This window comes from Ruditapes philippinarum, unplaced genomic scaffold (genome assembly GCF_026571515.1).
Source record: "Ruditapes philippinarum isolate M1 unplaced genomic scaffold, ASM2657151v2 ctg9169_1_1_1_1, whole genome shotgun sequence".
Classification (NCBI taxonomy): domain Eukaryota; kingdom Metazoa; phylum Mollusca; class Bivalvia; order Venerida; family Veneridae; genus Ruditapes; species Ruditapes philippinarum.
In genome coordinates, this window is record NW_026862215.1 from 1 (window position 1) to 21479 (window position 21479).

At 33.4% G+C, this 21479-nt stretch overlaps 1 protein-coding gene across 1 annotated transcript; it reads right to left on the bottom strand.

Annotated features, from left to right (window-relative positions):
- Positions 1–1192: 1192 nt before the first annotated feature.
- On the bottom strand, positions 1193–9481 carry LOC132718309 (arrestin domain-containing protein 3-like). The gene is made up of 7 exons (XM_060702014.1): positions 9205–9481; positions 6979–7110; positions 6543–6766; positions 5286–5468; positions 3485–3667; positions 2736–2931; positions 1193–1716 (listed from the first exon to the last, which is right to left on the bottom strand). The coding sequence occupies exons 1-7, from the start codon at positions 9317–9319 to the stop codon at positions 1550–1552; spliced, it is 1200 nt and encodes a 399-aa protein (XP_060557997.1). The 5' UTR covers positions 9320–9481; the 3' UTR covers positions 1193–1549.
- Positions 9482–21479: the final 11998 nt, after the last annotated feature.

Genomic DNA, 21479 nt, shown 5'->3' on the forward strand with positions numbered 1-21479 from the left:
TTAAAAGGGGTATAAACCACAACCATTCATCCAACAATATTAACTTCACACAATCTAATCAGCATCAGAAAACAACTTAAACTAAAGCACCCAATATTTACATATATCCTCAAAAACAAAGCATCAACTTATATAATCTTGATCAGACAAACATTCAACCAATATCAATCAATTATATCTTCACATAAACAGATATAACTCAACAACAAAAACAACTAATTTCAACCAATAACCCTGATCAATTAAGATCACCACAATTATATTCAACCACTTCAACAAACCAACAAAAACTGACTTCAAAACAAAACAACAAAATTATCTCCCAATAAAAAAATAACCCCTCACACTATAAGCGTGTGTCTCCTAACTGATCTAAAATCTCTCTCTAAACGCGCATATTTGCTAGCTAAACGATCTGACCTTTAAACATGTATACATACAGCGACTGGTTTAAACATGATATTTACACTCTACTAAAAACAACAATGTATCACTGTAAAGAAATATTAACTCGTTGTTTCATCTACAACAATATATCACTGTAGGGAAATATTAACTCGTTGTAAGATACATATCTACATATAAACTTCATGATTATTCTGACAATCAGGAATATGTCCATCCAAATGTATATAGAAACTGAACAAGTTTACATTTTTCCATAATTCAATTCAATCTTTAACTTTGATTAAAACGATCTATAACTCACGTGGCTTAATGAAATTACCGAAAATTCGGTAAATATCCATCAGAATTTACCTATACCGTTCAATTTATAAAAAGAGTGGCAGTTTTAGGTATCGCTGTTATTCAATCACCATGACATTGTTAAACCATACGGCTGATACGGTATATCTGTACCGCGTCTTTATAATATGGGAAGAGTTTGTAATAAAGGGACGACCGTAGGGAGTTTTCCATATAAACTGCAAAGTGGTTCTTAAAACTCGATATCATATATCTACCACTAATTGCTGCCCGAGTAAGTTATATGTATATATGACGGGTTGATTAAGCGTTTTATAACCACATTCCATATTCGCTTGGATTCCCTAAAAATAAATAAAGATTTGCGTAAAAATGCTTATGTTTTACAAACTTATAATTTTTTAACCCAAAACATCCACAAAAAATCGCAAATTTCAGAGAAGTAAGGCTATGTGTTTTATGTGCTCAATAAATAATAAAAACCTTCGTTATATATTTTTATTATTACCCCGTATAAAGATAAAAACGTGCCAACAAGTACTATTATGTAACGGTGATTTGTTTAAAAATATAATCTATTGCTGTCAAATACTTTTTGACAAAGTACTGCGAAAAAGATGAAAAAGTCGCAATAACAAATGTATAACATACATTATGCACACTGAAAGAGAAAAACCCGCTCACAGTATTTCCGGTACATTTGGAATGCTGCTCGTCACACTTCCTAATTTTTATATGGTAACAGAGATTTCTTTCTCGTTTTACGTATTTAACTTAATAAACTAACTTCATAAACGTTTTAATGTCTATATAACATAGGGACATCATTCAGTTCTCCGTGTCACCCTCGTTCATCTGTACCGCGAACGTTTGGTTCGGATCGGGTTTGTCCCATTGATAATAAGGTATACACCGGGGCAAAATTTGTGTTCCCCGTGATTTCGTCAGTGTCCCCTTCTTCTTTTGTATTCACACGACCTAAAGCACTCTCTGCCAATGCTGCTTGAGCTAAAATTAAAAACAACAACAATTTGCTTTAAGATTTTTCATAATGGGGAGCAAGTGAACAAATTTTACCATAGTATAGTATATATAAAATATAGTATATACTACAAACGTTTATTTTGGTCTATATCAAAATTTAGAAATCATTTAAGAAAAAAGTACATAACATGAAAGTCGTCCAAGCATTACAGTGATCCATCAGTTTGCAAACATTTCCGTATTTTGTCCGTTCAATGTTTGGACTGACTTAGAGAGTTTACTATAAACAGAAACAAAATATTAAAACTTTTTGCGGGGAAAAGAAATTATATTATAATAAAATGTTCTGAAAAGAATTCAGCAGAATTCTATAGAATAATGCGTATTATGCAAAATTTTCCTTCTCAGTTATATACCACCAAATTTTAGTGGTCCGATAAAAAAAATAGTGCCCGCTAAATAATTCACTGGACCAGTGCCCGTTCAATAATTCACTGGACCGCCAAGGACATCCTGAATTTAATATGTTTTCTGAAATGGATTTAACTCAATACAGGATTGGAGCAGTACCTCTAGACGCTTGCAGAAATCATGATCACAAAATAGACAAATATCGTTTTTTTTCGCTGTTTTTTAATTTTTTTTATTCATTATCATACATAAATCAGTGAATTAGACCTTTTAAAGTTCATTCCGTTGGGTAAAAAGGCAAGATTTTATCATTTTAAGCGCCGTGTCCGGTATATATACCGGAATACGTATTTAGTGTTTTGCTCCAATCCTTTCTTCTGAAATTCATATAGAGTAAAAAAAAAAGGAACATATTTATGTTACGTATGATAATTGTTACTATGCAATGCATTTTAAAAAACGAGTTTCTAAATATTTATTAATTTCCCATTGGCCAAAATCAGGATCGTCAAATATACTACATGTATTTGAAAGATCTTCACCGAATGGTTAAATGATATTTTTGGCGCGATTAAACATACATCTATTGTCACAATTATGAACAATTAAGTTGTTCTTATTGTTCTACTTACGTATATTTGTAGGCAACGAAGAGTCAGAATAGAGTCCCTGGGGTGCGCCCGGTGGAAGGGGTGGAAGAGGCTGAGATGGTGCTGAAGGTACTGTCATGCCATGCTGTTGAGCTATTGAGGCCAAGGGAATACTTCCTATAACAACCTCCACAGGGACATTAAGATCGAAACCCAGACCTGACGGATCGACATTCATCTAAAACAAAATATATAGTTTACTGCAAATATTTTATACATGTTACTTGTATATACTGAGGATGGACTGCAAATGTTCTAGAAACTGTTTCATGCTAGGAATGCAAAGTAAAATATTAAGCAAAGAGACATGTAACTTTATTTCGTCTTTACTATTTTCCCACTTACCTAGTACATGAATTGTGTATATTAATATATTAACTATATTTTCAGTTACAGTTTATTTGTAACGTTCGTTTCATGATAACAAAATATTAAGATCGAGAAGCCAGAAATAATTGCAGACTAAAGTAATGACATGGGCTTGGTTCTGTCTTCCAAAACTTTATAAACTGCTATTTTAACATGTTGTTTTGTTACGGGTGTCCTTCTGTATGTCGAAGACCTAAAGCTAACATGGACAAATCATTATCGCCCTCTTCACGACATGAATCAAAATTATCAGTTTCCTTCATTGAAATAAAAAGAAGTGAAGGACTGAAGTAAACATAATTCATAACAAATTATCATAAATTATCTTAAAGTGAGGGAAAACATAATTGATATACACTCACCATTAAATAATATCTGATATCAATGATGTTACAACCCTGGAGGTAGGACGGAGGTACCGCTGGTATATGTAACTTTTCATTCATCCATATGTCCGTGCCTCCACCCTCGATTTTCCCGTGCGCTATTTCATTAACTATGTTGTTAACCGATCTTGTCTTCGAAGTTGCATGGTATTGAACCGTCTGTAATATTTGAAAGCAACACCATGATTTCGAGAAGAAATATCTATATTATGAACTTCAAAAAAATAACAAGGGCAACGCATGTGGTAACAACTCTCCTTAACACGGGGCAAAAGCTAAAATAAATTCAAGAGATTAATGACTTTGTGATTGTAAATGTTCAAGATATTGGAATTAATACAGAAGTTTAATTACTCTATTTGCAAAAATGGACACAACTCTAAACATTCAGATCACTTAGGTATGTCCCTTGTCATACAATATACCAACAATGAGTTGTACAATTTCAAAGTTTTCTATTAACAACAAATTCTAACAAAAAAATAAAAAATAGAATAAATAAAAAAATAAATAAATAAATAAATAAATAAATAAAAAGGGGCATAACTCAAAAAATAATTTAATCAGTAAAACACCCCTTGTTTTACAATTGTGCCTAGTCATGAAAAATCTTTTTTTCCAAGTTTCGTGTTGGCCTTAATTGGCCTACATTAAAAAATTTTGCACAACTACAAATGAAGTTCGTGAAGTTCGTGACAGCGCGACATTTTCCTTGAAACAAATGTGCTTAAAATGAAACAGTTGGTACGTCTCAATATCTCATTTTTTGTTTTAAAGCTAAGCAGAAAAAATGTTACACGTTTCCCCTCGGTTTAGAGCTAAATTGTGGCTTCTCCTAAGAGACAACATTGGGACGAATGTTTGTACAACCGTTCGCTTTTAAAATGTATGTATACATGAATGGTGAATGAACTGAGCCGCGTCACAAAACCAACGTAATACATTTGCGACCAGCATGGATCCAGACCAGCCTGCGTATCCGCGCAGTCTGATCAGGATCCATGCTCTTCGCTATCAGTTTCTCTACATGTTATAGGGTTTATATGCGAACAGCATAGATCCTAATCAGACTGCGCGAATGCGCAGGCTGGTCTGGATCCATGCTGGTCGCAAACCCATTACGTTGGTTTTGTCATGACACGGCTCAATTATTGTTGAAGTCATAAGTGCAAATAATATTGCATTAAGTAAAAACACTGGAAATCGGGATTATTATATAAGGGAAGTAATACCATGCGACGTTTGGTGCTGGTTACTAACTTTGGGTGGAAAGGGTGGAGGTCATAATCTTTAGATTATTTTCTAAGAAAGTCTTATAATATAAATTCCCGATAATTGGTTCTTTAAAGTACCTGTCATTGGTTTTCATTCAATAATTGGGTCAATAGAGTTGCAAAAGAACAATACTAGAAGTGACAAGTATGACTTTACTCTAATATCAGCCTTGCCTTGTATACTTTAATTACTGTTGTATATACATGTATGATACTTGTCTCTCTGTACATGTATCATACTTTTTAATTGACTTTGGAATGTTACCGAAAGTAAGACTCAAGCTGGAATATAGATATAATTAAATTTATAGAATTTAATTCCCGACATTGTAGAAATAACAGGTAACTGGCGCAAAGTAAACAGCCTTAAACGCTTACCATGATGCATTCTATATGTTTTCTGATGTTGTAGACAAAACAATATCCAGCTCAGTGCATTGGCATTGCAATATTTGTTTATTACATATTATATTAGTTAGAAACAAGATAAGTAAATTATTTACCATAAGAAGTTGAGCTTTGCTACATGTCATCTCTCTGTCACTTTTGTTGTTGATCTCCGACCTAAACACGATACCCTCACCCGGTACATACCCTATCCGGTCAATGGTCACCATTGCTGATATAGGGTCCGACTCACAACATAAACAACATAACGTCTTCTGGTCCGTCTTTGAAGCACCACTCTACATGATCATGGTCGGAAAAAAGAAATTGGAAAATTAAATGTACTATAGAGATGAAAGTAGTATTGAAATCGGTGTTAGCTAAATGTGACACTCTTATAAAGGGTGTATGATTTGATAAGCTTACTCGTGTCTCTTTTGATGCCCCCAATCAGTTTTTGGAGAAATATAGTTTTGCAGCGTCTGTCTTTTGTCCTCCCCCCCCCCCCCCCCCGTCCGTCAATACTCTCTGTTCGTTCAATATCTTTGGCACTCATGGAATGATTTTCAAATAATTTTGCGTAAATGTCGCACGCAAAACGCAGGTCTGTAGCTTAAAGGTCAAGGACATTTGTCATGATGGTCGTGTTTTCTATCATGGTCAATGCCACACTTTTACATCTAAAGTTTCGATATGATATGAATAGATGTTCGTGTCCGGTCCATTCTTCGTCAATGTATTTTGAAATAGTTTTGTATAAATGTTAAGCAGATTGAGCTGAACTGGTAGTCAAGGTCACACTTTACTTGAAAGAGTTTTATTCCCAAAAAGTATTGATGTTTATGTCCGGTGAACAAGCCAGCCATATTGAGGGATTTTAAAATAACTTTGCTTTTAAGATGGTGTGTCGCTCGCAAAAATAGGTCTCCAGCTCAAAGGTCAAGGTCACAATTGCACGTACGTAAATTTGCCACACCAGTTAAACAGTTTGCTACATGAACTTTGATGTTAAAATAGTACATTGATATTTGTGTCTGGTGTGATTCTTGAAATATTTGGGAACACTGAGAAAGTAGGAAAGACTCAGTGTTTGTTACTGTATTAGTCTTGTTACACTTACTTTATAGTACATGCATTCGTCGGAGTAAAAGGTCACGTTCCTTTAATGAACCCAGCTTTGAGGGGGAAGAGTGTGGGAGCATTTTGTCTGTTCAAACGACATGTTTTGTTCTTTATATAAATAAATAATCCGAGTGCATTTTTACTTTATCTAGTTATAACTGTTACTTTTGATCTGGGTGACGACTACCAAAACGACAATGATACGTTAATATTACACAAACTATGCAAAATACATGTACTTTAGTGTTTACCATAGCGTTTGGAACTGTGTTCAGATCAAGTAGATTAACAACTGTAAACATTCTTTTTGTCTGCTTATCAAACGCCCATGGGATGTCGATTTCTGATTGTATAAAGTAACGGACCCGGCCGATAGTGGCTTCGTAAGAGGACGGTATTCCCTGCGGTAGCTGGAAATTGAATGGGTAACTGTATTTACCGGGTTCTAGTTTCACACTGTCCTCACCATGTTGTTCTGGATAGAGATAAAAAATTTACATTCAAATGCATTTAATATTCGAGATGTTGCATCCATCAACGTTATATACAGTAACAACAAAGTTAACCAACAATTACTGCACACAATCAAATTCATCATCTCGCCTCGCAGAAATTTATTAACTTGAAAAGATGCAAATTAATTTATTGGTAAATATATATAGAATAATCATAATGTTTACAACTTACCTTTTCCAAACAAGCATACTTTATTGTTCATGTAACTCTCATTACTAGAGTAATGTCGTGTTCGTTTGTTTTTACCCCCGCTCCTTTCTGTCCAATGCACGTTTGCATAGCCCCTAAAATGCAGGTTGATAGCTGAAAAGTAGCGTCAGGAAAATTATAATAATGTCAATGAAGTAACACCGGAAGCAATAAATTACTAAACTAAATCACGTATATTGTAACAGATTTTGTCCTCCTTAAACTATCCAAGCTTAGTTTAAGGGAGCTGACTATCAAACTCTTGAATTGAGCGGACAGTTGAGGCTGCAGAAATGTTCTGCATTGAGGTTCTGGGTATATTCTATTGGCATTTATGTACTAGTACTTCATTGCAATAGGCACTAATAATAATTCAATTTTACTAGTTGGTCATTGTGTTATAGCCCTAACCGACTTCATAAGATTATATACTGTTTTGATGCATACAAGACGAGTATATCCAGGAATCCGTCCTACTCACAGAATATCTATTTACACGAGGGGTTAGCTCATCCCGCTCAAAGAACTATCCATTTACACAAGGGGTAAGGTCGCCACACTCGAAGAACTATCTATTTGCACGAGGGGTTAGCTCGCCCCACTCACAGAATCATTTATTAACAAGATAGGTAAGCTCGCCCCACTCAAAGAAATGTCTATTTACAAGATAGGTGAGCTCGTCCCACTAAAAGAACTATCTTTTTACAAAAGGGGTTAGCTCTTCCCATTTACACGAGGGGTTAGCTCATCCCGCTCAAAGAACTATCTATTTACACGAGGGGTAAGCTCGCCACACTCAGAGAACTATCTATTTGCACGAGGGGTTGGCTCGCCCCACTCACAGAATCATTTATTAACAAGATAAGTACGCTCGTCCCACTCAAAGAAATGTCTATTTACAAGAGGGGCCACTCTCGGTACAATCTGTTTACAGTTAGGGTACTGGTATGTCCGTTTCCACGCACAGCACCGTCTTTTTATAAGAATGATATGCCTGTCCCATTTACATAACGGTCTATTTACAAGAATGGTAGAACAGTTCCACTCACAGAACAATTTATTGACAAGAATGTTATAACCGTCCTACCCCCAGTAACATCCATTTACAAGAATGGCATTCCTGTCCCACTCACAGAGGCATCTATTAATATGAAAAGCATCATTGCCCACTCAGAGTACCCGGTCCACTTAAAAAACCATCTATTAACAAGAAAAATATATCCTTACCAATCAAAAAACTAATAAGTATCTAATTACAATGAAGGTATTCCTCTTATGTACATGGAGTAAAAATTAGGTATTATTCTATTTATACAGTAATTTCTTTTTGTAACTTTTTTGACACCGATAGGATTAATTGTTTCCGAAGTAAACTAACTATTATGGTCATGTTTATTTTACACCAAATATAGTTAATCAAGAAACGACATGTCCTTCGTCAGACTATGTTTACACGTATATTTTGAACTAATTTCTGGCGTGCATTGAGCTTACCATTATAATGATACCTTTGGGCATTGGTTACGCGCTCTGTCAACGTTTGTGTGTTTATACATGCAAATTTGCAAATCATAAAGCAATAAATAACGTTAAATAGAACAAAATGTCGAATTAATTATTAATAACTCTGTGCGTATGATAATGGATTTGAATGAAACATTATGAATGCATACATTTATGAATAACCTCTCAATCCGCAGACTTGCAGTTTGCAGACTTAAAGTCGAACATATCCATTTAAATACCTGTATTGTCTATTTAGTGTTGTTCCATTGTTAAATAGAATGTAATGTGAATCGTATGACAACTGCCAAACAGTAACTACCCTTTCGAGACAACAAACTCGTCAAAATTATGGGTCAGTTGCCTCCCTTCCACCAACAAAAGGTTGATTTATAAGCCGATTATGTTGTAAAGCATGTAATAATCCCGCTACAGTTGAAAATTCGATTTTTAATTTTATTTGACCTAATAAATAATTCAACAGACCTGAGTCAAAGTCGATGCAGAAATCAAACAAGAGTTAAAGAGAAGAAGATACTATTAGCACCTATTGAGTTGAAGATGAGCACATTTTGAATCACAATGCTTAACAATGGCTGTATAAATTTAAAATCAACATATTTATTAATCATTACCACGGAAAATAATTATTCAACATGAAAAAAAGTTGTTTTGTAATCTTTGGCAAGAAAATATTTGACTCACCCCTGACTTTTAGACTATCAAACAATTCCAGGTCTACTCTTCCGGTAACGGGTTGACCAGGGTAGAACACTCCACTTTGATTGTCTAATATTATCTGGAACACTTCTTTACCCATCTTTAAATGTCAAAACTATTATAACATTAATACATTTATTACGTTAATATTCGCGATCATTTAACTGTATTAAATATATATTTTATTCCTTCGATATTTCATAATTGCTTACATTTCAAAATGCCCTGATCAAGTATACTGTATGTTCAAACCCTTAGATAGTATAGAAAATTATACAGATCGATTTTTTATAATGCATTCATATTGTAGAATGTACATTTTAACCATTCCTCGCTAAATATAGATCAAAATCGATATCGGTCAAAACCATGACGGGATTATATATTTAATTTAACCCGAAATTTAGAACAAGATTTATGTAAATTTACATAGGCCCACCTTTCTGTGTAGTCTGTGAAGAACTCCAACAACTTTATTGAAAAGTTTTACTTACATTTAATGGATTTTTTTGTGTGATCGGTTTAAGATATTTAAAAGAGTTATGAATACAAAATGAAATTAGACAATCATTTATTTAACACAAAAATTTAAAAATGCCATGTCATTACAAAGAGTATGTCCGTTCAGTAACTCTCATTTATTATCACAATATTGAACTGAATAAAAATGTTTAAATGGGATATTTAATACCGTTTTATGTTAACGGAAGATCATTATTTGTTGGGTTTTTTTTGGTGTCTTCTTTATTGGTTGGTTTGTTTTTATTATTTGGACTGAAGGGGGGGGGGGGGGGTGGGGTGTGAGGCGAGGAGGAGTGATTGGGGCATCTGTAGGGCAGTTATCATAATGTATTGTGCGATGATCGCGGTGAATGATAAATAATGTAGAAATTACTGACAAGTTTAATGACATAATCAATAATCATGATAATCAAGTATAAATAGTTAAAGATGAGGAGTTATGTATTAAAGATACAGTATTCGACAATAATGGAATTACCAAAAGATTGGGTGAAGACAAATAACATTTCCTAGACGAATTATGTGATAAGTAATGATATAAAGGGATTTTCCCAATGGTTTTATTTGATCTTCATAATGAATAATTAAACGTTTTGATTAAATTATTTAATAAAATGATATTAAATGTACTAAGCTATATATAATGTCTCACTTGTCATTTGAGCCGTGTCACGACAAAACCAACATAGTGGGTTTGCGACCAGCATGGATCTAGACCAGCCTGCGCATTCGCGCAGTCTGATCAGGATCCATGCTGTTCGCTCTCAGTTTCTCTACTTGTAATAGGGTTGGTAAGCGAACAGCATGGATCCTGATCAGACCGCGGACTGCGCAGGCTGGTCTGGATCTATGCTGGTCGCAAACGCATTACGTTGGTTTTGTCGTGACACGGCTCATTTATTGATTAGACAGGTTGCCATCGATGAACTTCAATCAGTTGGAAATAAAGAAGTTAATTATGCACAACACATTGTACATGCATGCTAAAGTCTACACAGGTTTCTGCATACTCACATTTAACGATACAATATCTCGACTTGAAAAGCATAAACATTAAAAATTTTGAAGTTTTTTTAAGGGTTTAAGTTTCACCGACACTTTGTAAAGATCACCCAACTTAAGTTGTGGAAGAAGACCCAACATGTAACGCCATTCACTATTTAAGACAGGAGCTAGCACCTGAGTATAACCGCTGACCATCTATAAGCTAGCTGGATAGCTTCTTCACATGAAATAATTTAAATTCCCTGGTCCGATGTTAGAGATCTTAACCACTCGGGACGCTTGGGGCCCTTTATTGCTAGCAAATATATAGAAATTATGACAATTCTCGAAAATGCTAGAATGTATACACTTGACTTCTAGTCAACAGATAACTTTCATTCCGACTGTTTACATTATTTATTTATATATATTTATTAACACAAATATTTACACAATACAAACAGAATACGTGAAGTAAAACTGTACAGTACATAAATCAAATTAAAATGTCCTCACGAATTCACAATAAATATGAACAAAATGAATTAAAAAAGGTAAGCAGGTGTTATTAATACATGATAAATTAGTTAAATAATATTCACTCATAATCTAGAAATATGCACAAAACATCTAGAATTGTACATTTATGATGTGCATTATTTACAAAATCAATTTTAGTCGGAACAACAATCAACTTATATGTACAACTATGTATGTAATGTAATAATCAATTTAAAACGTGTACACTAGTAAACTGGACCATGCTTGTCTTAAATGTATGTAAAGTTATTATGAAAGTTCCAAATTGAATTGCGTGTGATACGAAATGTAAAACTAAATCATTAAAAAACACGTGTTTTTTTCGTTTTTTTTTTCTATCGTTAAGGCGGAAAAACTTGACATTATTGTGTAATGTTTAAAAAATAAATCATTTGTAATGAAAATCTATAAAATTAAAACATTCGTAGTGGCCTGTGTCACAATAAATAGAGCTATTAGATTTATTTTGCACGGAATTATGCATACAATAGTATTTAATAATTTTCTTAAAAAGAAATAATTATTTTATTGTTTTATTTCACTTTATTAAAAGAAATGAACTATAACGATCGTTATTGAATGATACAACTAATTGACCCTCTCCGGTCTCCGGTCTTCGGCGGTCACCGGTCTCCATAGACCTTCTTCTATATATCGATTTTTTTCTCAAATATATTCTCGATTTCGTTTTTTTGCAAACCATGTTAAAAGAGGTAAATGAAATATCTTTATATGTTAACCCCCCCCCCCCGCAGGAAACCATTTTAACTTGTTGATATATGGCCAACAAAAGTAAAAGAGTTGAATGAAATAACAACACAATGCTATCCGTGTACATGATAAGTTTGTGATAATATAGGTTTAAAGCCACTATTTTCTAGAGTATTTTCAAACATAACATTATATATGCGGCCCTATGTGCTCTTGGGGTGTGCACTTTTGTGTCCAAACAAGGTCTACACGGCGACGCTGTAAGGGCGTCATGTAAACGCTGTAGTCGTTTTAAGAACTACCTAGATGAAATGCAAAGGTGTGAAGTTCAAATCGTGAATTCGTGAAATCGTGAATTCATGAAGTTGAAATGTCACCACCAGTCTAACGTAAAAATGTTTGCAGTATGTTCTGTGTATGTCACTATGTAAAACGAGTACATTGTGCATTGTAAATAGACTTTCTTATTTTGGTTTTCGTAAATAAAAATAGCCAACAATTACCAGAAAGACACGTTGAGTTGAATTTCTATTAAATATTCGTAAAATTACTTATGTTCAACATATACCACTATAAATCCGGTGCCATATTCGTATATTATCCATAGCCTTAGAAACATTTAGATTGTTCACTTAAACTCAACTATCTTAGATAATCTAAATGAAAAACACAGAAGGTATTCACTAGTCACTCTGATTATTTACATATCATAGAGCCATAATTTTGTCCCATTACTAAATGCATTGCGTGTGTGTTTACATGTTACACTTGGTAGATAACTATAATTTAGTGCAGAAACTGAAAAAAAATACAATACCTTTCTCTTTACAAGTGCAACTTTTTAAGACCTCTCATCTCCTTCCTAAAACACTCGCTTTATATACAAATGTATAGCAACCGGTGACAATTCGTATAGAAGCAATAGATCGTATAAGAACGTATAAATCGGCCTCATAGAAGTCGTTTTGGTTAACCACAGTGTGTTCTTAAAACTCCAAAAAAAAAGCTCACACCTTACTGACAGAAGATGCGCTTCATTCTCCAACACGGACGGGGAGTAAGTGCACCTAGAGATTACCGATATAATTACAATGTACTTGTAGACTAAACCATGTAAACAAGTATTAGGAATGTCACAATTTGTTTAACAAAGAACAACCTGGTCATAAATCACAGTATAGTACCACTGATTATCTATTTAAAAAAATGTTAATTGATACTTTGGTAAATTTGTAATAAACGATAAAAGTTTTAAAAACAACAGAGCAAACTCGACAGGTAATTAATTGGCTATGTCATTACCTTTAACACAATTTCTGCAATAAAAGAACAATCAGAACATTCAAAGGAACTTTAAAACTAGATTTTACCACGACTAAGTTTGTTTTGGAAAATGAGTCAGCTATTTACTGCCAAGTTTTATTTATGCTCCAAAAGAGTCAGGGGCTGTATCTAGTAGTGATGTTCCGATTGTCGCAAGTCGCTGATAATCAGTTACTGTTATGTAAAGCGACAATAATCGATTCACAAAAAATTGTTCCGCGATGTCGTCGAAAATATTTAAAGTATCAAATTCTGAGGATAATTTTCTTTTAGGAACGCAAAAAGATTATCTCAGAGACAATTTGGAGTTGAATAGTAAACAATAGTAATATTATGTGATGTGAATGTTATTATTTGACATCCATTGGAAGATTAAATCTATTTCGTAAAACAATAACTAGAAATAGGGTTAAAACTGTGTTGAAAAGTGCTAAATGAAGTTCATGTTACTGAATATAATCAAGTGCCTTGGGAAAAAATGTTCCTTCCCTATTTCTTTTTAACGCGACTTTAATCGGAAAGTTATCGATTATGTCCCATCCGATTGAACCGATGATCGATTGGGACATATTTCATCCGATTTCCATCACTAGTATCTAGTTCACAGTGAAATGGTAATTAACCAGTTGACGGTGTCCAAGAATTCGGTAATCCAAAATCCATAGCCCACGCCACGACATTTTGTCAGTTGACTCATAGTAGTAGTTTTTCCTTGGAAAAAAAAGAGAACGGGTTTATTGCTTGGTGTTTGATGTTGAAACACTTAAGAATCATTTTATAAGTTCACTAATAGCTGTTTTAGTTATAAACAATATGGATTTACAAATATTAAAGCAAAGGTTAATTAATCCCATCATTTTTAATTGTCGCGAAGATCAGATTTTAGTATTACGTCAATAAAACTCCACGATCTCTGTATCTGCTTAAAAGAGACAACCCTTCAGGCCATGTACATGTAGTATCAGGATTAGGAAGGAGTTACGTACCTTGATTTCGTATTTCAAATCTATTGTCTAATGTTCTAATTTTATTGTTTCTATGTATTCTTTAATTATTCATGCATTCAAAGAGGTATTTCAAAATCCCTCAAGCTTGTGACCTCATGGTTTGTAAAGATTATTTGAGCCGCGTCATGACAAAACCAACATAATGGGTTTGCGACCAGCATGGATCCAGGCCAGCGTGTGCATCCGCACAGTCTGATCAGGATCCATGCTGTTCGCTATCAGTTTCTCTACTTGTTATAGACTTTGAAAGCGAACAGCATGGATCCTGATCAGACTGTGCGGATGCGCAGGCTGGTCTGTATCCATGCTGGTCGCAAACCCATTATGTTGGTTTTGTCGTGACGCGGCTCATTTATCAATTGTTTAACAAAATTGCATTGATCAATAAGAAATTGATCATTTGGCAGCGTTCCTGTTGCAGCCATTTGAAACCCTAGCATTCACGTTCCACTTATTCCCATAATTCATTTTATAAATTAGATACAGTAGATATATTCTTCTAAATTTATGAAGCAACGAATGACTTAGATTTTCATATTCATTTTATTTCACTTATCGAACAATCTACAATTTTATTATAATTATGTTAGTATTATTTATGTTAGTTGTTATGTGAATCGAAGATTTTATTTAAAATATTTAAATTGTTCGGATATCTAATTTTGACAATAATTTTCCATGAAACTTTACCGCATTATAAATATCTTTTCTGCAATCCTCAACATATCATATTTGTTTTGATCTTATTTTATTTTGTATGTAGGTGTGTATATCAGTGATTTTTTTAATCATTTCTAATATTTGATACATGTATCTGTTTTCTTTACCCAGAAAAACCTCATATTAGAATTGGATATTTCAAACTCTCAAAGAATCCATCTTGATATTTGAGTCGGTGTGAAAAGCTCATTTATGGTTTATGTTCGCTTGTTGTTTGTAAGTACAATTGACTAGACTTGACTTGGTAACTCGCAGAATGTCAGACCATATACGTAGGTACGTATTGTTAAATTATGGTGCGGGAAAATCAAAAACATATTATTTATACCCTTTTCGAGCTTTTTCATCGTGCCTACTATACTAGTGTATATTCTTTTTTGGAATGAATTGTAATTTGAGTCGTTAAACAGTACAGTTTTACAGTTTAAAAACGCCATGATGTAACAATGCTTAAATTTTTTTGTTTGCGAATGAAAATAATCTAACTTACATTCAAGTTAATGTTATACTCCCAGCTTTTGCAAACATTAAACTTTAGTTATCTAGAGTAACCTCCCCCCCCCCCTTCTTTTACTAGTGCGCTAGTTCAGATATTCTGATTATTCACATGCACACGTAAAGGACGATTTCCCCCAAAGTTCAGAAGCATATGGTGGCCGCTTGACCCCGTTTATTAGCGTGTTTTCGCTCCGCGCCCCCGTCATTTTATATCCACGCCTCCGTTCGTTAGCGTTTTTTTTTCGCTCCGCGCCCTACCATTTTAACTTGCTAATTTTCGACTTTTTGCTTTTCGGGGTCGCGGGGCGAAACCACTAATGGCACGAATCAGCCACCATAGTAGTCACAAATTTGAAATGTTTTTGTTTCAAAAAATTACTTAAATGAGTACAAAAATGGCTAAAACAGGGGCGGTGCAAAGACATTCTGTAGAATGGATTTGGTTTTAATTGGCGTCCGCGCCGAAGCGCGGCGCTCTTATGGAATGAAATCAGATTTTGTGAAAGGGCGACAGCAACTTCTCGAGCCTTTTAGTCGGTCATAATAAAAGCCGATAATTCCGATCGGTATGAGGGTGCTTGATTATTAATTAAGAATTAAATGCCGCGATATGTTGCAATGAATAGTGAACTGGAGAATTTCGCAATGCAAACATTTTCAAATGAAATGACCTTTTCCGTCAATAAATCGCGCTCTTCGGGGTTTTTTATTTATCATTTTGTAGTACACGATGGGTTATCAGGGTATGTTATTGTTGTTGTACATGTATCCTAGAATGATCAGTTGATGACCTAAATATTCCGAAAATCTATTTATAGATATATATATTTATCACTCGTATCGGTAATTCCCGGTCTCTCCCGGTCTATAGTGACCGGCGAATAGTACCACACGTTTATTGTCCGGTCTCTCCCGGTTTTGAAGTACAGTGAGTTGGCCAATAACGGATCACTAGTGAAACTTTTAGTGTTTATGAACGAATGATTTTTAAATTCTTAAATAAATGTATATAGATTTGAAGTATTTTTATTCCTCTTTTACTGTATACTTCTTGTGAATTTGTATTTTGAATGCATCATGGTGCTTTTACCCTTTTCAAACATCTAGTAAACATGCCAATAACGGGTCAAATCAGCCATTAGCGGATCATGTGACATACGAATGGGGGATTGTCTCAAAATACGAATTTTCTGTCAAATTCGTCCTGAACAAAGAAAATATTGCACAAATATATGTCACCCCTGAATATCAGAGTGTAAATGGAGTAAAGAATTCAAGAGGCAACTGAATGATTGTGGTTAACATAAAAATGTTATGATTGTAATAATGGTGAACTAGATATTTGTGTAGGCAACCACCACAAGACAAATGCTGGTTGACATTATAATAAATGCATATTCATTTTTTTCAGGATTACAGGGGACATAGCTGTCAGAGGAGACAGCTCCACTCGACTAATCAATTACTTGATGCAATATTTAAAGGAAGACAAGACTATGGACAAAATTATCATATAAATGTATTTTTTTTTGTATCAACATCAAGAATCCACGTATTAGTTCAATATTTGAGCGACATATGACATGCAAGTGACCATGTCAGACAATTCCTATGCTCTAATGGAAAAGACAACATTTTGAAATCTAAAATTAATCCCTTCAATAAAAAGAATGATAAGAGCTAAACTTATGTGAAGTTTTAAAAGAAAATCATAGTTCAAAGAGGAAGTAACTCTTGAAATAAAACGTTGAATAATGACAGAGAACTGTCTGAACAATTTTCTAAAGTCTTATAATGGGGAGAGGGGGGTGGGGGTAAATCACAGAAATATTCATTTTAGAGTAACATATTTATCACATTTGAAGTTGGTGATAATAAGTAACGTAGATGCCTTGAGAAATGAAGAAAATGGAGAAGTAATAAAATAATTTAGTTTTATTAAATTTTTAACAAATTAAATTTTAAGTTAAAGCCTAGTCTTAATTAAAATATACTACATACATTTGGAGTCACATATTCTGTAGGAATAATTCTGTAAAAAGTCTTTCACAAATCATGTTGGCGATGATGTAAAGGAACATATATTTGAAGTTTGGAGTGGATACATTAAGAAATAAAGAAGTTGCAGTAAAAAAAATATTTTTAATGAAAAATCTTAATCCAAGGGGAGATAATTACGGAAATAGTTTTGCCAGAGTTATCAACCTTGTCACATAAGATGTGGTTGATGATAAGGAACATTAATTATGATTTGAAGTTTGAAGTTCATGCTTAAAGAAAAAAATGTATATGTAAAAATTATTTTACTGTAAAATTACTGCACAAAAATCTTAAACTGAAATCAGGACACAGACGCTGGGTGAGGACAAGTCTCAATATATATGTCATATAGATAACTGAATATGAAAAAAATATGTTCTTTGTATCTGATTTATTTAATAACAATGATTTATGATGTTATATATAGTCTGGAAAAAAAACGGATACCTACGTACATGAAGCCTGTAACAGTATTTAACTGTTGCAGCTGTTTATACTGCATAAAATACCTTTTTTTGGCATGGACTGCATAATTCAGTTGTAATATTAACATAAATCATTTAAACTTTATATTATTTATTTATTTATTTGGTCTACAAACTAAAATTTTGTAAAAAAATATTTTCTATAACAGGTTGTATAACTTTGAGGCGGTCCCTTCCTATAAAATTGCATGATCAGCTATTGGGTAACTCGGTGCAATTCATTTGAATAGCGCTATCAAAATAATTCCTCAAGTATTTTTTAAACGGTTGGTGTTGCAGGTAGTTAACATATTGGGCATCAAATATCTACCAGCTTTGATCCAATATCTTTCGAGTTTTTATGATATATAAGGCATTAAATTCAAATATGCGTTGTCAACGGCGCTAAATTTCACGAGAAACGGAAACGCTTGGTTAAGCATCTGAGTGAATCTGATATGAATTACACGGATGTTTACATTTTTTTCCGCTGTCAAGTAGCTAACATCCTAATATATATATATAGGTAAAAACATTTATAAGCTCAAAACTGTTAGAAGAATATTTCGTTAAATCACTGACTGATCCGTTATTGGCTATGGTCTGCTATTGGCTAACTCACTGTAGATGTTTGATATCGTTACAATTAAAAAAAACAAAACAACAATAGCATGTTTCATTTTATCTATATGAGATAAAAACAATAAATATGTACAATAATTGAGAAAAGGGTACATTTTTATGGTATTAATATGACATTATCAACTTTGAAACATTTTATTTAATTTGTTATCCGTGTTTAGTAAAGATGCCGAGGAATACAAATTAGATTTTATGAATTATTCAATTGATTGATAATTTAAAAAATGATAAAGAAAAATACAAATGTACATGTACATGGTTTAAGAATAAACAATATTATATATTGAAAGATAAACCATAATTTACTGACTTTTTCCAGTTAAGTTTTGACTTATAATCGTCAGTCAATATGACAATTGAATTCTTAAAATTTATTTTACAATTTTAATAAAAAAAAGAGTAGTACGCTCGTAAACATAAAAACTCAGTATTAAAATAGAACATAAAACACAAAAAAGAAAAGAAAACAATATTCATATTTGTATTTTTTTAATTAAAATTAATAGATATTACAATTATTGTATAATAAACAATTATGCTCAACATAATCAACATGTTAATATAACCAGTGTCATATTTTTACAAAGTGTGAACAGATACCTTAATAGGGGGTCTTCGCTAATAGCGATAACATAATAAGGGACAATTACAAAGGTGTGGTACGTGTTGATCATGCGTTACACATATGGATTATAAATAATTGTATACATGTATATCCGTTGCTATTAATAACCACGATCATAAAGAAAAATAAAAAGTAATATTCTAATCTCTAGCATGCCAATCAAAGTTCATAATGAACACACTCATTCATAAGTGATATACAATTCTGGTAAAAACCAATTAACCATTGAAAAGTGTATAAGAATATTTTGTCATCATATGTCTACTAGTTCATCTTCACTTGCTGCTTTTCTTGCTTGGACGCCCTTTGATGCTTTGCATCAATGCTTTTCTTGTAATAATCTCTGTAAAGAGTTTTAGATGAATACCCGGACTTAAAGCGAGGTTTAAGTACTAGAAAGAGCACCGATACACGATACGAGGGGGCGTAGCCCCCGATTATAAATCAGATTGCCGAGTGTTTTGGTGTTCTCATAGTCAAACATAAAAGCACGTTCCCTGTTGTCACAATATGAAACCCCGGCAAAAATGAACCAATGAACGAACATCTGAATATGACATTTCTGTCGCTTTTCCTTTCTCGGTCGTCACAGTATGTAAACCCCAGCAAAAAATGAGCCAATCAATGGGCATGCTCTGGTGTGCGGGTAACTACTAATACCCGCACTCCAGTTAACGCACTGTGCATGTATATGTATACGATTTAACCCTGACATATTTTCAACAGAAAGGTCTCCAAACTATGATACAATCTACATAGATTTCATAGATTTTACACTCCTAATCAATAATCTATTCAGTAAAGTAGTGGTAATTTTAAAATTTAAACATACGTTATAGTTATAGTACATGAAACTCGTTAGTTACGAGGGTATAACACTGGCTGGGGCGACATCAAGGGGTGTTTCTGCTAAAAAATGACGAGGCCGTTAGGCCGAGTCAATTTTTTGTGTGCAAAAACATCCCGAGATGTCGCCCCAGCCAGTGTTATACCCCCGTAACTAACGAGTTTCATGTACTATAACTGTTTTATCGCAATGGCATAATGTTTTCTTTTTTTGTAAAAGAAACAAATAAATTAATCGTTAGCTACATTACAGTTATTTATCATAAGGCAGTTTTTCAAGTTGTTTTCGCTGCCGCAAAAAAAAATTTTACAAAAGACATCCAATATTAGAGACGGGTTGGATACTGTTACCAAGATTGATTTAAGATTAAAAGGCTTTTTTCAGTGGAAATAATTCATTCAGCGGATGTACCTTTTTTATTAAATTAGAGTAAATTTCATTTCATTAATTATCTTTGTTTATATTTTTCATTGTATTTATATATTTATTTTATCTTTTTTTTTTATTGATTTCAGTTTTTTATTTTAGGGTTTTTTTGTGTTTTTTTTTTTTGCTACTGGGAATGGTCGTTACCACTGCCCCATTGGAGCCTCTATGAAAAAACTGTATTGATATATACAATCTGCGAAAAAAACTAGACCGATATATAACAGTCGAGTTTTTTCCCTATATGAAACTATGGAACGCCGTGACTGTCTTATACTATCAATGTTTTTGATATCTTGTGAAGTGATGATATTATTGTGTCATTTAAGCATATTAACAAGTGCAATTTACATCATATCTTGTATAAAGACAATGCTGACTTGTTCAAACAGAATGTTAACTTGTCAAATAATCATTATGACATGTGCAGACAAATGTTAACTTGTCAAAGTATCATGATGACTTGTGCAAACGACATGTTAACTTGTCAAAATAGCATGATGACTTGTGCAAACGACATGTTAACTTGTCAAAATTTCATGATGACATGTGCAAACAGCATGTTAACTTGTCGAATTATCGTGATGACATGCTCATGATACCTTAACAAGTTAACATGTGTTTTGCACAAGTCATCACGGTTCTTTGACAAATTAACATGTTGTCTGCACAAGTCATCAAGATTATTTGACAAGTTAACATGGCATTTGCACAAGTCATCACGATACCTTGACAAGTTAACATGCTGTTTGCACAAGTCATCATGAAATTTTGACAAGTTAACATATCGCTTTCGCAAGTCACCATGATACTTGGACAAGTTAGCATGTTGTTTGCACATGTTATCACGATGATTTGACAAGTTAACATACTGTTTGCACATGTTATCATGAAATTTTGACAAGTTAGCA

Excerpts from the sequence above, each read along its gene's own strand:
- LOC132718309 (XM_060702014.1), bottom strand. The coding sequence starts at position 9,319 with ATGGGTAAAGAAGTGTTCCAGATAATATTAGACAATCAAAGTGGAGTG. Across the intron at positions 6,767-6,978 it reads AGTATGCTTGTTTGGAAAAG|AACAACATGGTGAGGACAGT; the intron begins GTAAGTTGTAAA and ends ATCTCTATCCAG. Across the intron at positions 3,668-5,285 it reads GCAAAGCTCAACTTCTTATG|ACGGTTCAATACCATGCAAC; the intron begins GTAAATAATTTA and ends CAAATATTACAG.